Source organism: Pygoscelis adeliae, unplaced genomic scaffold (assembly GCF_000699105.1).
Source record: "Pygoscelis adeliae isolate BGI_AS28 unplaced genomic scaffold, ASM69910v1 Scaffold78, whole genome shotgun sequence".
Lineage (NCBI taxonomy): Eukaryota > Metazoa > Chordata > Aves > Sphenisciformes > Spheniscidae > Pygoscelis > Pygoscelis adeliae.
Genome location: NW_008825409.1, coordinates 367,268 through 381,990, shown reverse-complemented (window position 1 = coordinate 381,990; position 14,723 = coordinate 367,268). Strand labels below are relative to the sequence as shown.

The following is a 14,723-nucleotide window of genomic DNA, read 5'->3' as shown; positions in this document are numbered from 1 at the left end:
GATGTCTTGAAGACTAAGAGTATTGAAATTTACATTGTGTTGTGATTTTATTTTTTCCAGGCATAGCGGCAATGTTTGTGTCCTTCCTGGTGGGTTTGTATTACAATACCATTATTGCCTGGGTAATGTGGTATTTCTTCAACTCCTTCCAAGAGCCCCTGCCTTGGAGTAGCTGTCCTCTCAATGACAACAGAACAGGTATATTTTATGAAATATTGTATTTTGTTGTGCAGCACATTTTTCTGTTTCTAGCAATTAGCCTAATTGCGTCTCTTTCTGTAAAACAACAATAAGGCATGGCAGTCCTGGAGTCCAGCAGCATTGTGCTATTTTAATACTTGTGTTTTGTAAAAATTCACGTTATATAAAATGTGATCAATGCTTAATCTTTGAGACAAACTTTGACTTTTTATATGAAACTTCAGGGTTGATTTTGACAGATGTGTTCACATACAGAATATTCACAAAGTGCAAGTCTAGCATAAACATTAACATTTTCCAGAGTTAGATGATGTATTTCATCCATCTCTTCAGCAACAGCCCTCCGTTAGCATCTTGAAAAGGAAACAAAAAAAAAAAAAAAAAAAGAGATGCATAATCCATATGAAACTCCTGTGTCTCTCCATATGGCAACAGTCTATAGCTCCTTGCAGACTGCTTGGTGACAGCAGCTTTGTTTTCCATAGTCAGCCCTGCATGAAACTGTATGAAGCAGGTTTATCTGGTGGGTCAGTGAACAGCTCTTCAGAGAGCTTTGCTCCTCTCCTCCCAGAATAAAGTGCCTCATATAAGGACAGGCCAGGTCAGAATACTGCACAGGTCAGCACATTGCAGGGAGCTGAAAATCCAGCCTGAGCTGACAAGACCTTGAAAGATGCCCCACAAAACAGAAAGACAAAGTATTGCTGATCTGAAGGAGTCGTGGGAGGGGAAGAGCCGCCTGGCCCAGGAAGCTGTGGCAAGGTGCCCACACTCCATCGGACAAGAAAGAGCAGGATGCATGTGGAAAGCCCGAAGATGTCTGTTTTTTTTAAGATGAGGTAGGAAGTGTACAATCGTTGAAAGACATCTGCCTAACTGCTTTTCTTCTACTGAAAAAAAATATTCCATGCAATATACATACATTTATGCTCAGAAATCCTCTCCACGTTTTCTTTGGCACAAGAGGCTTCTAACCTCAGATTTTTGTAGGAAAAAAGAAAAAGATAGAAGAGTCTTTGAGTGAGCTTCAAAGATTTTATCTGCATGGTGGAATTGATAGAAATAACAATAAAATCTGTATTAAAATTCCTGTTAAACAATTCTCTTTTAAATCTCTCATTTTTCCATGAAACCAGCCTCTAAGAACTTGAAATCTACCAACAACAAATTCGTTGGCATTAGGTGGTATAATTTAGAACACTGGTGTTTATTATTTAACTTCCTTTTTTTCAAGTAAATAAAAGACATACAGAATTAAAATCATTTTGTGGTTACAGATTACATAGAAGAGTGTGCCAAGAGCTCTCCTGTCGATTATTTCTGGTACAGAGAAACATTAAACATCTCCACTTCCATTGATGATTCAGGCACTTTACAGTGGTGGCTTTTGTTATGTTTAACATGCGCATGGGGTGTACTGTACGTGTGCACAATCAGAGGCATTGAAACAACAGGAAAGGTACTCTATTTTGGTTTTTTATGAGATTCATTATGCTGTTATGATTCCTTATTTAAACAGACTTAATCATACTGTAGAAATTGCCTGTTTCTTGAGTAGAAGCATGTCTAAAACTTCGTGTGTCATCACTGGGGCTGCTTTTTGAAGATGGAAGCTATGAAATGGAATTTGATTTGATTTGATTTATGTGGAGATTTTTGTGAGCAATTCGGCTTCTTTGTCCTTATAAACATTCCTTGTCCTGATAAAACATTCTTTAGGTATTACCACCTTAACATTAATGTTAACCTTTAATGCAGGATCAAGGGACTCTGTCTTTTTGCTATGGCCATTCTCTTCAAAACATACATGTGTAGATTTATTTGGGTTTGTGCTAGTCCTTAATATTATCTCTCTAAAAGAGTGACCAATGTTCTGCTGCCCAGCAAAGCCCTAAGAGCCCATCCTTGCATCGGCAGCATCAACCTGATCTCAGATTATTTTTTATGTAGATTATTTTTTATGCTGCTTTTGAATGATCTGAGTTGAATTTCAACAATGACAATTTGTCTTAAATAGAGTACTATAACTGTAAAAATGTTTATTATCAAAATGTACTGCACATACTCTTTCTTTTGAACATGGTTTTCTGTAGTATGTTAACTGTGACTCGCTTGAAACTTGCCATTATTGTTAGTCACAGTACCTTGTTTATTCCCCTCTTTTCTTCCCTGCAGTGCTATTTTTATTCAAGTGTTCTGTTTTATTTAAGTGTTTTATTTACATGCTTCTTGTGCAGGCCGTGTATGTAACATCAACTCTTCCATACCTTGTGCTTACCATTTTTCTAATCCGTGGCTTGACACTGAAAGGATCAACTAATGGAATTGTGTATCTCTTCACCCCTAATGTAAGTCACTGCATGGTTCATCCCTTAGTGAAACACGACATAGTTCTCTCTGTAATTAACAACCGATTGAAAATTAGTCCCCTCCATTGGTACTTTTCTAACTATCCCTCAGACACCTTTAAAATCTTGATTCTGGGAGGCGAATCCTTTGCATCGGATGTAAAAGATACATATACACACACATTGTCTCTCTCTCTCCCCCACCCCCCATCAAAATCTGTTATAAAAAATGGAAGGATCATCACAGAGCAATGCAATGGGGCTGCCATAAGGGGGCTTGCTTTCTTTTCGTGTATTCTAGTTAAGGACGAGTCTAACTTTAAAGCACAAATCGTCCACTTGGGAGCAGAACCCGTCTAATCAGTATGGCTATACAGACAAAAGACCTAAGAGAATGGCTTAACTATACAACAGTTTTTAAACAAAATTAAAAGGGGTTTCATTTTCCATGAGAAGACCTCTGAATTATCATTATTCATGCTAAATAATAAACACCTTTTCTGGAAACAGGCATGGCAGCTGTCAGCTATGGACAGTAATTTGTTTATCAATTTTCAAAATACTTGTAGAAAACCTACACATAGGTTTTCTTTTTGAAGAAAAAGTAAGTTTGACAAAAGTATTGACCTATTTGTTAACAATCTTCAAAAATGGTGAGTTCTGCATGGTTAATGTTCTTGTTTTAATTATTGTTTTAAATCCCTCATATTCAGTCTAAATAGCAATGTTGCATATGCTTAAAGCTGTATGTCTGATACCTCAGGTTACCGAGCTGGCTAACCCAGTGACGTGGCTGGATGCGGGTGCTCAGGTGTTTTACTCTTTCTCCCTGGCCTTTGGAGGCCTCATTTCATTCTCCAGTTACAATTCTGTTCAGTAAGTAGCCAGGCAAAAGCCAAATTTTATATGAATATTTCATTCTTTCAAATGAAGCATGTCCACTTCTGCCCTATTGTCACACAGTAATTACTTGCAACCGGGACACCATCCCCTCAGCCGTGTAAGGCACATCTCTGGCTGATCCCAGCTCTCCTGAGCCAAGATTTTAGGTCCCAGTGCTGGCTGATTTCATGCAGAAAGACGTGGTGGTGCAGGCTAGAAAGAAGGGGACTGGCTGCTCATCCCACCACCAGCTGATGAGCAGGAGCTTCCTTTGCGGGAGTGCTCAATGCATCGTGTTGCCCTTTGTCTCCACGCTGTCAGAGCTGGGTGACGGTACGCACATGTCAAAGCAATTTACAGACCACAGTTTAAATCTTTAGCTTAGAGATTAGAATATATATCTAGGAGTTTTGAAATTCAAATTCAGTTCCTTCCTTTATATATGCGATGGGGCCAGGGAAGAGATGGAATGCAAACTCCCATCACCCAGGGAATGACCCAGTCAGCAAATTACGGCATGGTGCTATATTCTACACCCACCCTCCAAAAATATTGGAGCAACCACCAGCAACCTCTTGGTGCCTTCCATCCCTTCAGCACTGTCCTCTTGAAAGACAAACTGTGCAGCATTCTCTGAACCTAATATTTTTGACAAATGTCTCTTCATGCATTCAGAAATCTATGTTTCAGTTTTGGCTCAGGTTCAACCACACCACAGCAACATTTCAGTCACTAATGTAATTCCCTGCCACCACTCTTGATTTCAGATGTTTTTCAAAAGTTCATCCAGAACTTTTGGTGCCTGCGAGTCTCAGTGCAAGGTGACAAGCCCCACTTCAGGTCCAAGTCAATGTTCCCACAACCGTGAGGAGCTTGGCTGAGAATGTTCTGCATCTTTCCAAGAGACCCAAAGAAAAGGAGCAGTGTCCTCCTGCTTTTCCAACACAGAGAGCTGTGGCACCAGGCCACGTTCCTTCAGTTCTCAATCATTCACGACTTAAGGAGGCAACTGCAGAAAGTAATGAAATTCCCATGGAGATATAAGAAAAAACCATGCAAATACCATAGTGTTACACTGTGGTGGTGGGCCACCTGCAGTCCATCACCAGCTGGATGAGGTGTGAGTGACTCTGCTCCCAGGTGGCTTGGGAGTATAAACATGTCGGGAGACACCATGAGTTTTCAATGCCATCAGGGATTCACTCATTCATAACCAGGAGGAGCTTGAGCACCTTACTTTCTCTGAAGGGAAGAAATATTTTTATCAAACCTGTCATTGAGAATCTCATGTTACAGTGAAAAAACCGACACGAGAGTACAGCAAGGAATTTCAATTCAATGCCTTCTGCACACTAGAGACCTATTTGCGACACTATAAATGAGGAAAGGTCACAGTGACACAGGTCTTGGCTGGACAGGCTTGTCTTTCCCCTCTTCTTGAAGTGATCAGAAAATTAAATATGACAACATCAAGTTAATCTCAATAGTCCTCTCTTGCCCAAAAGAAATACAATATCTAGAGCTTTACAGCCTTCTCATAAAACCATTAACTAATTTAATATTGATTCTTTATCTTCTCTCTCATATGAAAATCCCTTTCTGGCTCTGCAATTTTTTCATCTTAACACAAATACACTGGCAAGTGCCTGCAGCAGAGAAGTCTCTACAAAGCAGTTTAACTTTCACAATAAAATACCTTGTCTGTCCAGCCATATCAGCAAAACAATTAAACAAAACTGTTCCCAAGTGCTCTTGGCTACTGCAACTTCACCATACCAAAGTGCTATGAAAACTTTTGGTCACTGTTCCCTTCTGACTGTCTGAATTTAAACCCAAATCTTTTACCTTGCAGCAGAACACCCCAGCAGCTAAGATACAGCTTATGCCAATGTACGTCTGCACATATGCATGCCAGGCATGAAAAGGAGGAGACATACTTTTTTGCCTTCATGTTTTACTTTCCATGAGCCAGACATGGAAACAACTCAGGCAGTTATTCCTTATGAATAGGATTATTTGAAGGGGGGGGGGGGAAAGCATAGCTATTAAACTGCTTAAGGCACTAATTTTTAATTCACTAAACCTACCTTTAACAGCTGTACTTGTATATTCTTAGAGAGCATACTGATGTACCTGTGCGTCTGTAGACTACTTTTTTGTTAGTCTTGGTAGCCAGGTTTTGGTATTTATTTTGGGAACGTGTTTGAAATCCATTCTTTTTTTCTCTTTGAATTGCAGCAATAACTGTGAGAAAGATGCCCTGATTATCTCAGTGATCAATGGTTTCACATCCATCTATGCAGCAACTGTCATATACTCCATCATTGGATTCAGAGCCACAGAAAGATACGATGACTGTTTTGACAAGTAAGTCAAAAAAATCCCAAAATATACAGGGGTTTGTTTGGCTGAGGCAGCTTTGTTAGCCTGATGATAATGGATTTATTATTTCTGAACAATTGCAGCTCCTGACCCACATGGTATCAGACCACTCTTTACTTCAAAAAATTTAAATCATGTGGTAGCAGCCCCATAGGGAGTGATAATTATTTGAGCCACCTTATTCCCTAGATAGATGTTGCATAAGCAACTGTATTTTACATAATTCCCTGATGTTTCCAAAAAGTAACAAGAGAGGAAGAAGATATTCCATATTTTAATGTGGGTTTTTGTGACAGTTCTTTCAAATATAACTGCAGTTTATGTAACAATTTCTATTTACATAAAGGTAGATTCAGTTCATGGTACATTATTGCACTAAAACATGATAGAATATCTATAGTTTTAGAGGTAAATGTGAAAAATTAATCATTTAATGGTTACAACAATGGATATGAAACATGTTCTGAAGGAATGTATTTACTTAACTGGATAAGGCAAGTTTCAACAAAACTAGTTCTGTGAAAAATTGGATTTTACATTACATACTTCAAAAACAAACAAACAAAAAAAGGGATACTAGGCTGCTGCTGATATTTCTACTATGGCTGACGTCAAATCCTCAAAGACCTCCTGACATAGTGGCCAAACTATGCAGTTCTGCTTTGGTGATCACTTGCAATGAGCCACTGAAAGCACTGCCCATTTTAAGAAAGCTCCCCACGACCAGGCAGTTCTGGCAGTCCTGGCAGTCCTGCAGAGTCCCGGCCACAGCTGGATCGCAGTGTGTGATCCTCAGGTACTGCTAGTGACTCTGCGTACTACGCTGGGAAATTACCCAAATTAATTCATGAAATTCTTCCCATTTTAATTCGTTAGATGACGCTCTACCAACCACTGGAAAATGGTCTAGAAACTCTGCAAAAAAAAAAAAAACAACACACCAGAATTCACAATAATTGATGCCTGCTGAGCTGATGTATGGCATGAATGTAATATAACCTGGTCCCTGTGTCAGCTCTGTATCTACGTTGCCTCCTGGACAGCTTAAATGCTTAGGTCTCGTCAGAGGTGCCTAATTTTACCAGAGCAATTCAGACTCCCTTCTAACCAGGGCTGCGAGACCCTGTGGGTTCCAGTCAAGTTCTTCCACATCAGCTGTAAAGGTGCATGATACATAACTGCAGACACCTTACACATTCCCAGAAGCTGCCCAGTCTGGGAACTGGTTCCCTGTCTGCAGTGCAAAGATGGGCACCTAACTTCTGCACAGGTCCCTAGAGTGCCCATCCATTTAGCCGTCATCTGTGCCGTGAAAGACAGTATCAGACTCACCTTGGAAGAAGAAAGAAAGAAAGAATTGCACATGCACAAAACTGCTGGACTTCCCAATTTCTAAATCTGATCTTGAGCAACAGAAACATTGCTTCCTTTGTATCTTTATAAAAGACATTGTGCTTTTAATAATTTGCTTGATGATGAAAATGAATCCTGAGGATGCATACAAATAAATAATTTCAAGTTACTTCTATTTCACTTTTTCAGAAATATTCTTACTCTGATGAATGCATTTGATTTGCCAGAAGGAAATGTAACCCAAGATAACTTTGAACAAATGCAGCAGCTATGTAACATGACTAATCCGACGCTTTTTGCAAAACTGAAGTTTGAATCCTGTAATCTGGAAAGTTTCCTGAATGATGTAAGTTTAGCACCCTGACCCATATCGATACCATAAAAATGGTAGGAACGCATAGCAATTTCTTAATTGCCTATTGCTTTTTCTTCTGAGGTTGTTGGGTTTTTATATATTTCCACTGATTTATTGCAATTGGCTTGGAATACTCTTGGACTGAGGAATTACTTTTGTTCACCCCATTTTGCTTTTGAAGAGGTGAATCGTTTAATTCCTCTGGAAAGTATTGGCAATCTGTCAGACTAGTAACTAAAACCACAAGTGTTCCAGGCTGACCTCATGTAGCTGGCAAAATAGGAGCAGGTATTTCTCTGGAACTAGCTGGTTGCAGCCGTGGTGGGACAAGATGACTAGGGAAGAGACTCCCAGAGCGAGGAAGCAGCTGCAGCAAGCCCTGTCCCGATCAGTATGAGTGTGTCACAACACAGAAAGGATGGACCTTGACACTGGGGTGAAAAAAGTTGCAAGAAGAATTAAATGGGTGCACCTTTTTAAGGTGGTGAATTACCGTTGATGATGAAAATAGGTGTCCATAAAATTCCATGAAATAGAATTTGTATTATAATTACAGTAAATATATTGCTGCATTAGGAGGTCTTTGTGGAAACAAAAGCGTAAGTAGTGTGGTAGGGTGTAGCATACACCAAGTCTAGTGAATACCGATGTAAATTTAAGTGCTGCACGATCTTAATGAACCTAATTTTGGAGCTTCTGAAATCTTCCACAGGGAGTTGAAGGAACTGGCCTAGCCTTTATTGTCTTCACTGAAGCTATCACCAAAATGCCTGTCTCACCTTTGTGGTCCATCCTCTTCTTCATCATGCTCTTCTGCTTGGGTTTGTCATCTATGTTTGGAAATATGGAAGGTGTGCTTGTACCTTTACAAGATCTTAAGATTATACCCCCCAAAGTGCCTAAGGAACTTGTTACTGGTAAGTGCTTTTTTAGAGACAAGTGACCTCCCCCCTCCCCAGGGAATAGCTTGTAGGCTGAAAAATGAACCCGCCACCCATCTACTTTCTGATCTGGCATGGTCCTAAGACTCCTAGATAACCTACTGAAGGTTTTCTCACGTCCCTCAATGTGACAGCTCCTGTGAGGTTCCTTCTGAGCCTGTAGACAGCTGCTCTCCCCGTGGCTTGCCCGTCAGCCTGCTCATGATGATTATCACCTCCTCCATTGGGAAGCTGGAGGACCCAAGTCCTTCACCCAGGCAGGATTTCTCTCAGTGCAACTTTGTCCCACCGACTAGAAGGAAGAGGACTTGTTTCTCTCCTCAGCCTTCTCCCGTTTTATTTGCAGCATCTCCCACCTGTGCAATGTTGGGAGAGTTTCGCCGTTTTGCCTCCATAGAAGCAGGATGTCTCAGAGTACCATTAAAAAATAAAGTGGTTACCTTCAGGCTGCAACTGAATTAAAAGTTACTTATAAAGCTTTCTAGCTACAGGGAAAATATCTTACTTTTTTTTTCTTTTGCTTTCTTTGCCTAAATGTGCTGTTGTTTTGTTTTTTTTCCACAGGTCTCATTTGTATGGGGTCTTACTTGATAGCTTTTATTTTTGTGCTGAAGTCTGGTAATTACTGGCTGGCTCTATTTGACAGTTTCGCTGGCTCTATTCCCTTGCTAATAATTGCATTTTTTGAGATGTTTTCAGTCGTCTACATTTATGGAATAGACAGGTATGAAATACAAGTTAATCATTACTAGAAACTAGTGCATAAATCGATTAGTTGTATAGCTGCAACCTTGCTACATCTCAGTGCATAGAATTTCTGTTACAGAAATCACTGAAATTATGCAGCTGTCGTTTAGGGTTGCTTATGTGATTTAGGTTTCTAAAATAGTTCTCAACAAAAAGAAAAAATGCTTTGTTAAGAGTGCAGTGGGGCTTTTTATTTGTACATGAAAGCTTTCCACTTTATTAATACATTATAATAGATAATGCTCTATAACAACCAGCTAAAATAAACACATCTCTAAGATACTGCAAGAAAATATTAAGCATTAGCCAGCGCCCTAGGGTATAATAATATGAGTGCAAAGAATGTATTTTTAAAGGAGGCATCAGAATGTACGTATTTGCAACAGTTGCATAAGTGCCACTATAGCTCATTTACATTTTAAATATGGTGACATTTACAGTAAATCTTCTTCAGGATAATTGCATTAAATATTGAATTAGCAGAAGGAAAGTACAAGCACATTGGCACTGAGCTGAAAGTTTAAAACAGAGGTATAGCCCAGGAGTGTTCAAAGTGAATGCTGAATGATACTGTCCAACGCAGGGAACTCCAGGCAGGCTGCACATGTTGTTTTACAGCAGGATGCAAATCCAAGGCTACTGACATACATTCTCAGCTGATAGATTCAGGACTTTATCATTTGTAGCAGTGAGTAATTATCCTATCAACTTTCCAGAGATTTAATAGGACGATAGGACGAGAGGAAATGTCCTCAAGTTGCACCAGGGGAGGTTTAGGTTGGACATGAGGAAAAACTTCTTTACTGAAAGAGTGGTTAAACATTGGAACAGGCTGCCCAGGGAAGTGGTTGAGTCACCATCCCTGGAGGTATTTAAAAGATGGGTAGATGAGGCGCTTAGGGACATGGTTTAGTGGGCATGGTGGTGTTGGGTTGACGGTTGGACTCGATGACCTTAGAGGTTTTTTTCCAACCTTAATGATTCTATGATTCTATGATTCTATGATTAATAAATCAAATTTCACCATCTTTCTGTTCATCATTAATACGTAAGAAATATGAAAAAAGCGTGGGGACTTCAGTCACGCATAGGTTTTGCTTGAACCTGTGCCAGACCCTCCAGCTGTGCTGTTCCCGTTGATGGGATGAACGCCCTTGTGGCCCATCTTCCCATACTTAGAGTTTTATATTAGCTGAGGTGGCATGAATTGGCTTAGGCAAATTAGACTAGCAGAGGGAGTCCCCTAGAGAAAGAAGGCTCATTTTAATTTGTTAAGGACAAAAAAGTCTGTGTTGATCAGTTTTCCTTCCCTTTAAAATCTCAGAACACTTTACAAAGTCAAATTAAAACTATTTCCAGGACACAAACATGGGCTGAGGCCATAGAGGGGTGGGGACTGATTCAGAAAAGAGTTTCATGTTCCTGGCCAGTACACATCGCTGTAGCCCTCTTTGAGTACAGAGCTTATCAGGGCTGCCCAAAGGTGGTGTTATTTGCTCCAGATGAGTTTCTGCGACCTTTTTCTGACAAAGGGTCATTGGTAAAAAGATGGCTCTCCTGATTGAAAGAGAACCTGCGTGTTATCTATGACACTCATGTGAACTACACCTGGAGGCGCTCTGCAGTCGGGACATGGGGCTACATGTCATTTTAGGAATGATACCTAGATCTTAGAAGTTAGGGATGAAAAGATAAAATAAATCTACGTAGTAATTGAAACTCAACTGAATTCTGTGTGTTGTTCATAGCTGTAGGACCAACTGAACAGTCCCCTCAGACTTATCCCCATAGGTTACGCAGGAAAGTCAGACAAGAGGACTAACAATAGAAGCCCCAAACTTCCAAAATAATTATTTTTTAAGAACTGTGTGCACATGGTGCTGCATCTTATGTAGAGGTCATAAATTGGTTCAGGACTGATACAGACAGTATCACTCTCAATGCAGGGTTTGTTTCTTCTTGTGGAGACATTTTTGCCCCATTGTCCACTGCATGCTCTATGAATAACCCAAATAACACATTTTTAGGTGTTCTTAATAATGTGTAAAGTTAAATATTGTTTCAGTACTCAACCTCAGAAAGAAAACTGGTAGAAATCCAAATTAAGCAAACATTATGCATAGAATCTAATTTTTTAAATTACTCTAATTTGATTTTGCTCTTTTTAAATATTGTGTCATTCCTTTTAATTTGTGCAGCTCTGAGATGCTTACCACAAAATTGTGAAACAATACTGCAACATATTATAGGGAAAGTCCATCTGCATTGACTCTTTCATGTCGAAAATATTTTGCATATGCTTCACAGACTTCTTGAAGAAAGTACATTTCCAAAAATAATTTTCCTCACTTACTTTTGAGAACTATGAGTTAAAAACTTCTAACGTAGTTGCAATGATATCTGTCTTAATTTGAGCTACTTAGGTCTAACTCCTGATGTTGTTCTCAATCCTCGCTTCACATTGACATTAGCGAAGTCCTGGGAAGCACAGCCAGGTGTAGTTTGGACTTCCCTGTTTACGAGCAGGCACTCTTTGATCCTGACCAGTTTTTACTGTCCTGAACTTCCTCTTTTTTGTTTCTAGGTTTAACAGGGATATTGAGTTCATGATTGGACACAAACCCAATATTTTCTGGCAGGTTACCTGGAGAGTTATCAGTCCTCTCATTATGTTAGTTATCTTCTTCTTTTATTTTGTGGTGAAAGTCAACGAAGAACTGCTCTACAGCGTTTGGGACCCTAGCTATGTAAGTATATAAGAGCAAAATATTTATTTAGAATTATTTTATGTATTCTTCTTTAATGTAAGAGTCATAGTCAGTTATATTCATCTCCCATCTGAAACAGTTTTCTGATAAAAAACTTACTACAAGACATAAAGTAATAATAAAAAGTAATGCTTAGAAAAAGAAGTCCTAAATTCAGCTGTGATGCCTGCAACCGGTATATAGTGACACCTGAGTAGCTTTTCCAAAGTGGGCAAAACCAAAACATTAGTCCAGTTGTGGGGCAAGACTGAAACAGCTGTCAGTTCCCCAGTAGGGATTATAGAAGAGCTGGAAATGTCACAACCTTTCTGTGTTGACAAAGGACCAAATTTGTGAAGCCATTTTGATATTGCACTTGTTTCCATGTGCATTTAAAATCACAGAACTGCAGTAGTGCTGGTTACTCATCACTGACAGAAGAAATTAATATTAATTAACATTAATATCCTGATTTCTTTTTTCCTTTTCCAAATGTATTGGTATGATTTAAATTATAATTGCAGCAGTGTTACCTGCTTTTCCTTTCTGCCTCTTGCAGAATAAAAAGCTCTATGTGGTACAGAGAAGGGCATATTAGAAAAAATATGGGTCCCATCATTTTCTCTGTCACCCCATCTCTTCCCTGCTTGTCTAGCTCTGCTTTTTGTTCTCTGGCCTTATACCAGTCGCCATCCTTAAAGCAGAAAGAGTCATGCAGCACAATTAATTTGTAAAGGTGAATTTTTATTTTCATAAGACAGAGACAGAAAGGGAGAGAAAAGAAGACGGGGAAACGGGACTGCTTTCTTCTCTCCTCCTTGGCAAACTCACTTCCTTCTTAATAATGTTTCAGCCCTCCCGCACCCTTTGATTTCAGCCTTCCCCACCCAAAAGCTGTTTGGCCACCAAGCCCTGGTGGCCTGTGAGCCCCACGCTCCTTTGTGCCCAGGAAGCGTGCCAGGAGCAGTCCCACCAGTCTCCCCTCCTGGCTCTTGCTTCTTTCATGCCATCTTCTTTTCATCGCTTTTAAGTAAAAATAAGTCCAAAACAGCTGAGACTGGAAACCCTTGAGCTGGAAACTGCTGTGGAATTGGCAAATTGTTGTGCCATTGTGGCTAGCTACTGTTCTGATTACATTTTTGATCTGTTGAATTATTGAATAGGTGCATGTTCCCAGGTATTTGCCCCTCATGACTTTCTACAATTTGATTGTTTGCTCTTTCAGGAGGAGTTCCCCAAAACACAGAAGGTTGAATATCCCAACTGGGTGTATGCTATTATTGTAATCCTCGCTGGAATTCCTAGTTTGACCATCCCTGTCTTTGCCATCTACAAAGCCATCAGAAATTGCTGTCAGAAAAAAAATGATCATATGGGCCTTATGACCTCCACATCTGAGAATTCTGTTAATGGAAACTTAAAGTATTCAGCATAAAACCATTTAAAAAATGTGGAAGAATGCTTTGTCAGTGAGAAAAGTAAAAATATTTTTTTTAAAGAATCCAGAGTTGATTTTATTTTCATAAAAGGATAACTATGTGTTGTTTCCAGGTAAACATTTGTTTACTTAACAATGCAATGCACTGTGAAGAGTTAATGGCTTGGATCCTGGAAGCAAAACAGCCACATTTGTAAGTGATTGGGGCACCAGGCCAAATCATTTGTCCTTCTTCTGGTTTTGAAGCCAGCTTGTTTGAAACTGGCTTGCAGTTCTCTGTTTGGGGATGCACTGCACTTGACATGCCATAAGTGACTCTTCCATGTGCAATCATTCTGGTTGGGTGGCCAATATGAAGGGTAACGTAATACTGACTTCTCTTGCACATTAAATTGTTTTTACTTTACATGCCACTGTGTTGCACAAAGCCACTAATATTATTTGTCTCATGCAGAAGTTTAAAATATTTAATAAAAACATTTCTAAGTATGAGAATGACAGTTTGATTCATTTATAGTTCTGGATATTTTATTAATTGCCTATTACTTCCAAGTTCCCAGCAGATAGTGCTGCTTTTGCTGATGACAGAAGGGGTAATCTTGCAATAGGGCAGCAGCAGTTCAGGAAATGGCAAAATCTGCCTTCTCTGGCACCCATGAGCAAGGGGTGCGCCACTTGCCTGGGAGGCCCATGCTGGTGGGGGATCCAAGGCACCCAAGTGGCGCAAAGCTTCTTGCCCTCATCTGTCACAATGAAGGTGGGCAGCTCTAGTTCATGTAGACACAGACACACGCACACGCACACCTACCTTACAACCATTTCAAGCTTCTAACTTCCATGTGACCCAGAGGAGCTCAGCCAGGGGTCCCGTTCCTTGTGTGGTCCCTGGAGGGAGAAAGGGGCATCATTAGAGCACCCAGGCTGATTGCCAGAAGCAGACGGTGTAAATGTCCCCTCTGGATGGGTGGTCCCTTTCATCCAACTGTCCCTGTACATGGGCAACATATTTGTATCACTTTGCAGCTCTTCCTATACCCACCTTTTAAGACAAGAATTGATCCAATTTACACCCTGACGCTCTCTTATAATCGAAATACTCTCTTACAAGAAATAGGGATATTTAGGGTATATCTATTCTAGAGTGTACCTTTAGAGTAGTATATCTGCTCTAAATAGAGAGTAAAGCACCAGGCATTATATGTGTATTTGAATGATTAAATTCATTTGCATTCCAATTTCAATTTTTTTTAATTATTTGAATGTGAGTAATTATTTAAACTATTTAAAGATGTTATTCTGTAATGAGAAAAACCATTTTTGTCAGATTTT

At 39.7% G+C, this 14,723-nt stretch overlaps 1 protein-coding gene across 1 annotated transcript in view; it reads left to right on the top strand.

Moving 5' to 3' along the window:
• SLC6A19 (solute carrier family 6 (neutral amino acid transporter), member 19) overlaps positions 1–13,418 on the top strand; it is a 24,033-nt gene extending 10,615 nt beyond the window's left edge. Inside the window, exons 3-12 of the mRNA XM_009330438.1 lie at positions 61–198; positions 1,479–1,660; positions 2,439–2,549; positions 3,313–3,425; positions 5,670–5,798; positions 7,356–7,512; positions 8,234–8,438; positions 9,027–9,186; positions 11,794–11,956; positions 13,182–13,418. Coding sequence (XP_009328713.1) covers positions 61–198; positions 1,479–1,660; positions 2,439–2,549; positions 3,313–3,425; positions 5,670–5,798; positions 7,356–7,512; positions 8,234–8,438; positions 9,027–9,186; positions 11,794–11,956; positions 13,182–13,391 — 1,568 coding nt within the window. The 3' untranslated portion in view covers positions 13,392–13,418. The remainder of the gene's footprint in view (positions 1–60; positions 199–1,478; positions 1,661–2,438; positions 2,550–3,312; positions 3,426–5,669; positions 5,799–7,355; positions 7,513–8,233; positions 8,439–9,026; positions 9,187–11,793; positions 11,957–13,181) is intronic.
• The last annotated feature ends 1,305 nt before the right edge of the window (positions 13,419–14,723 follow it).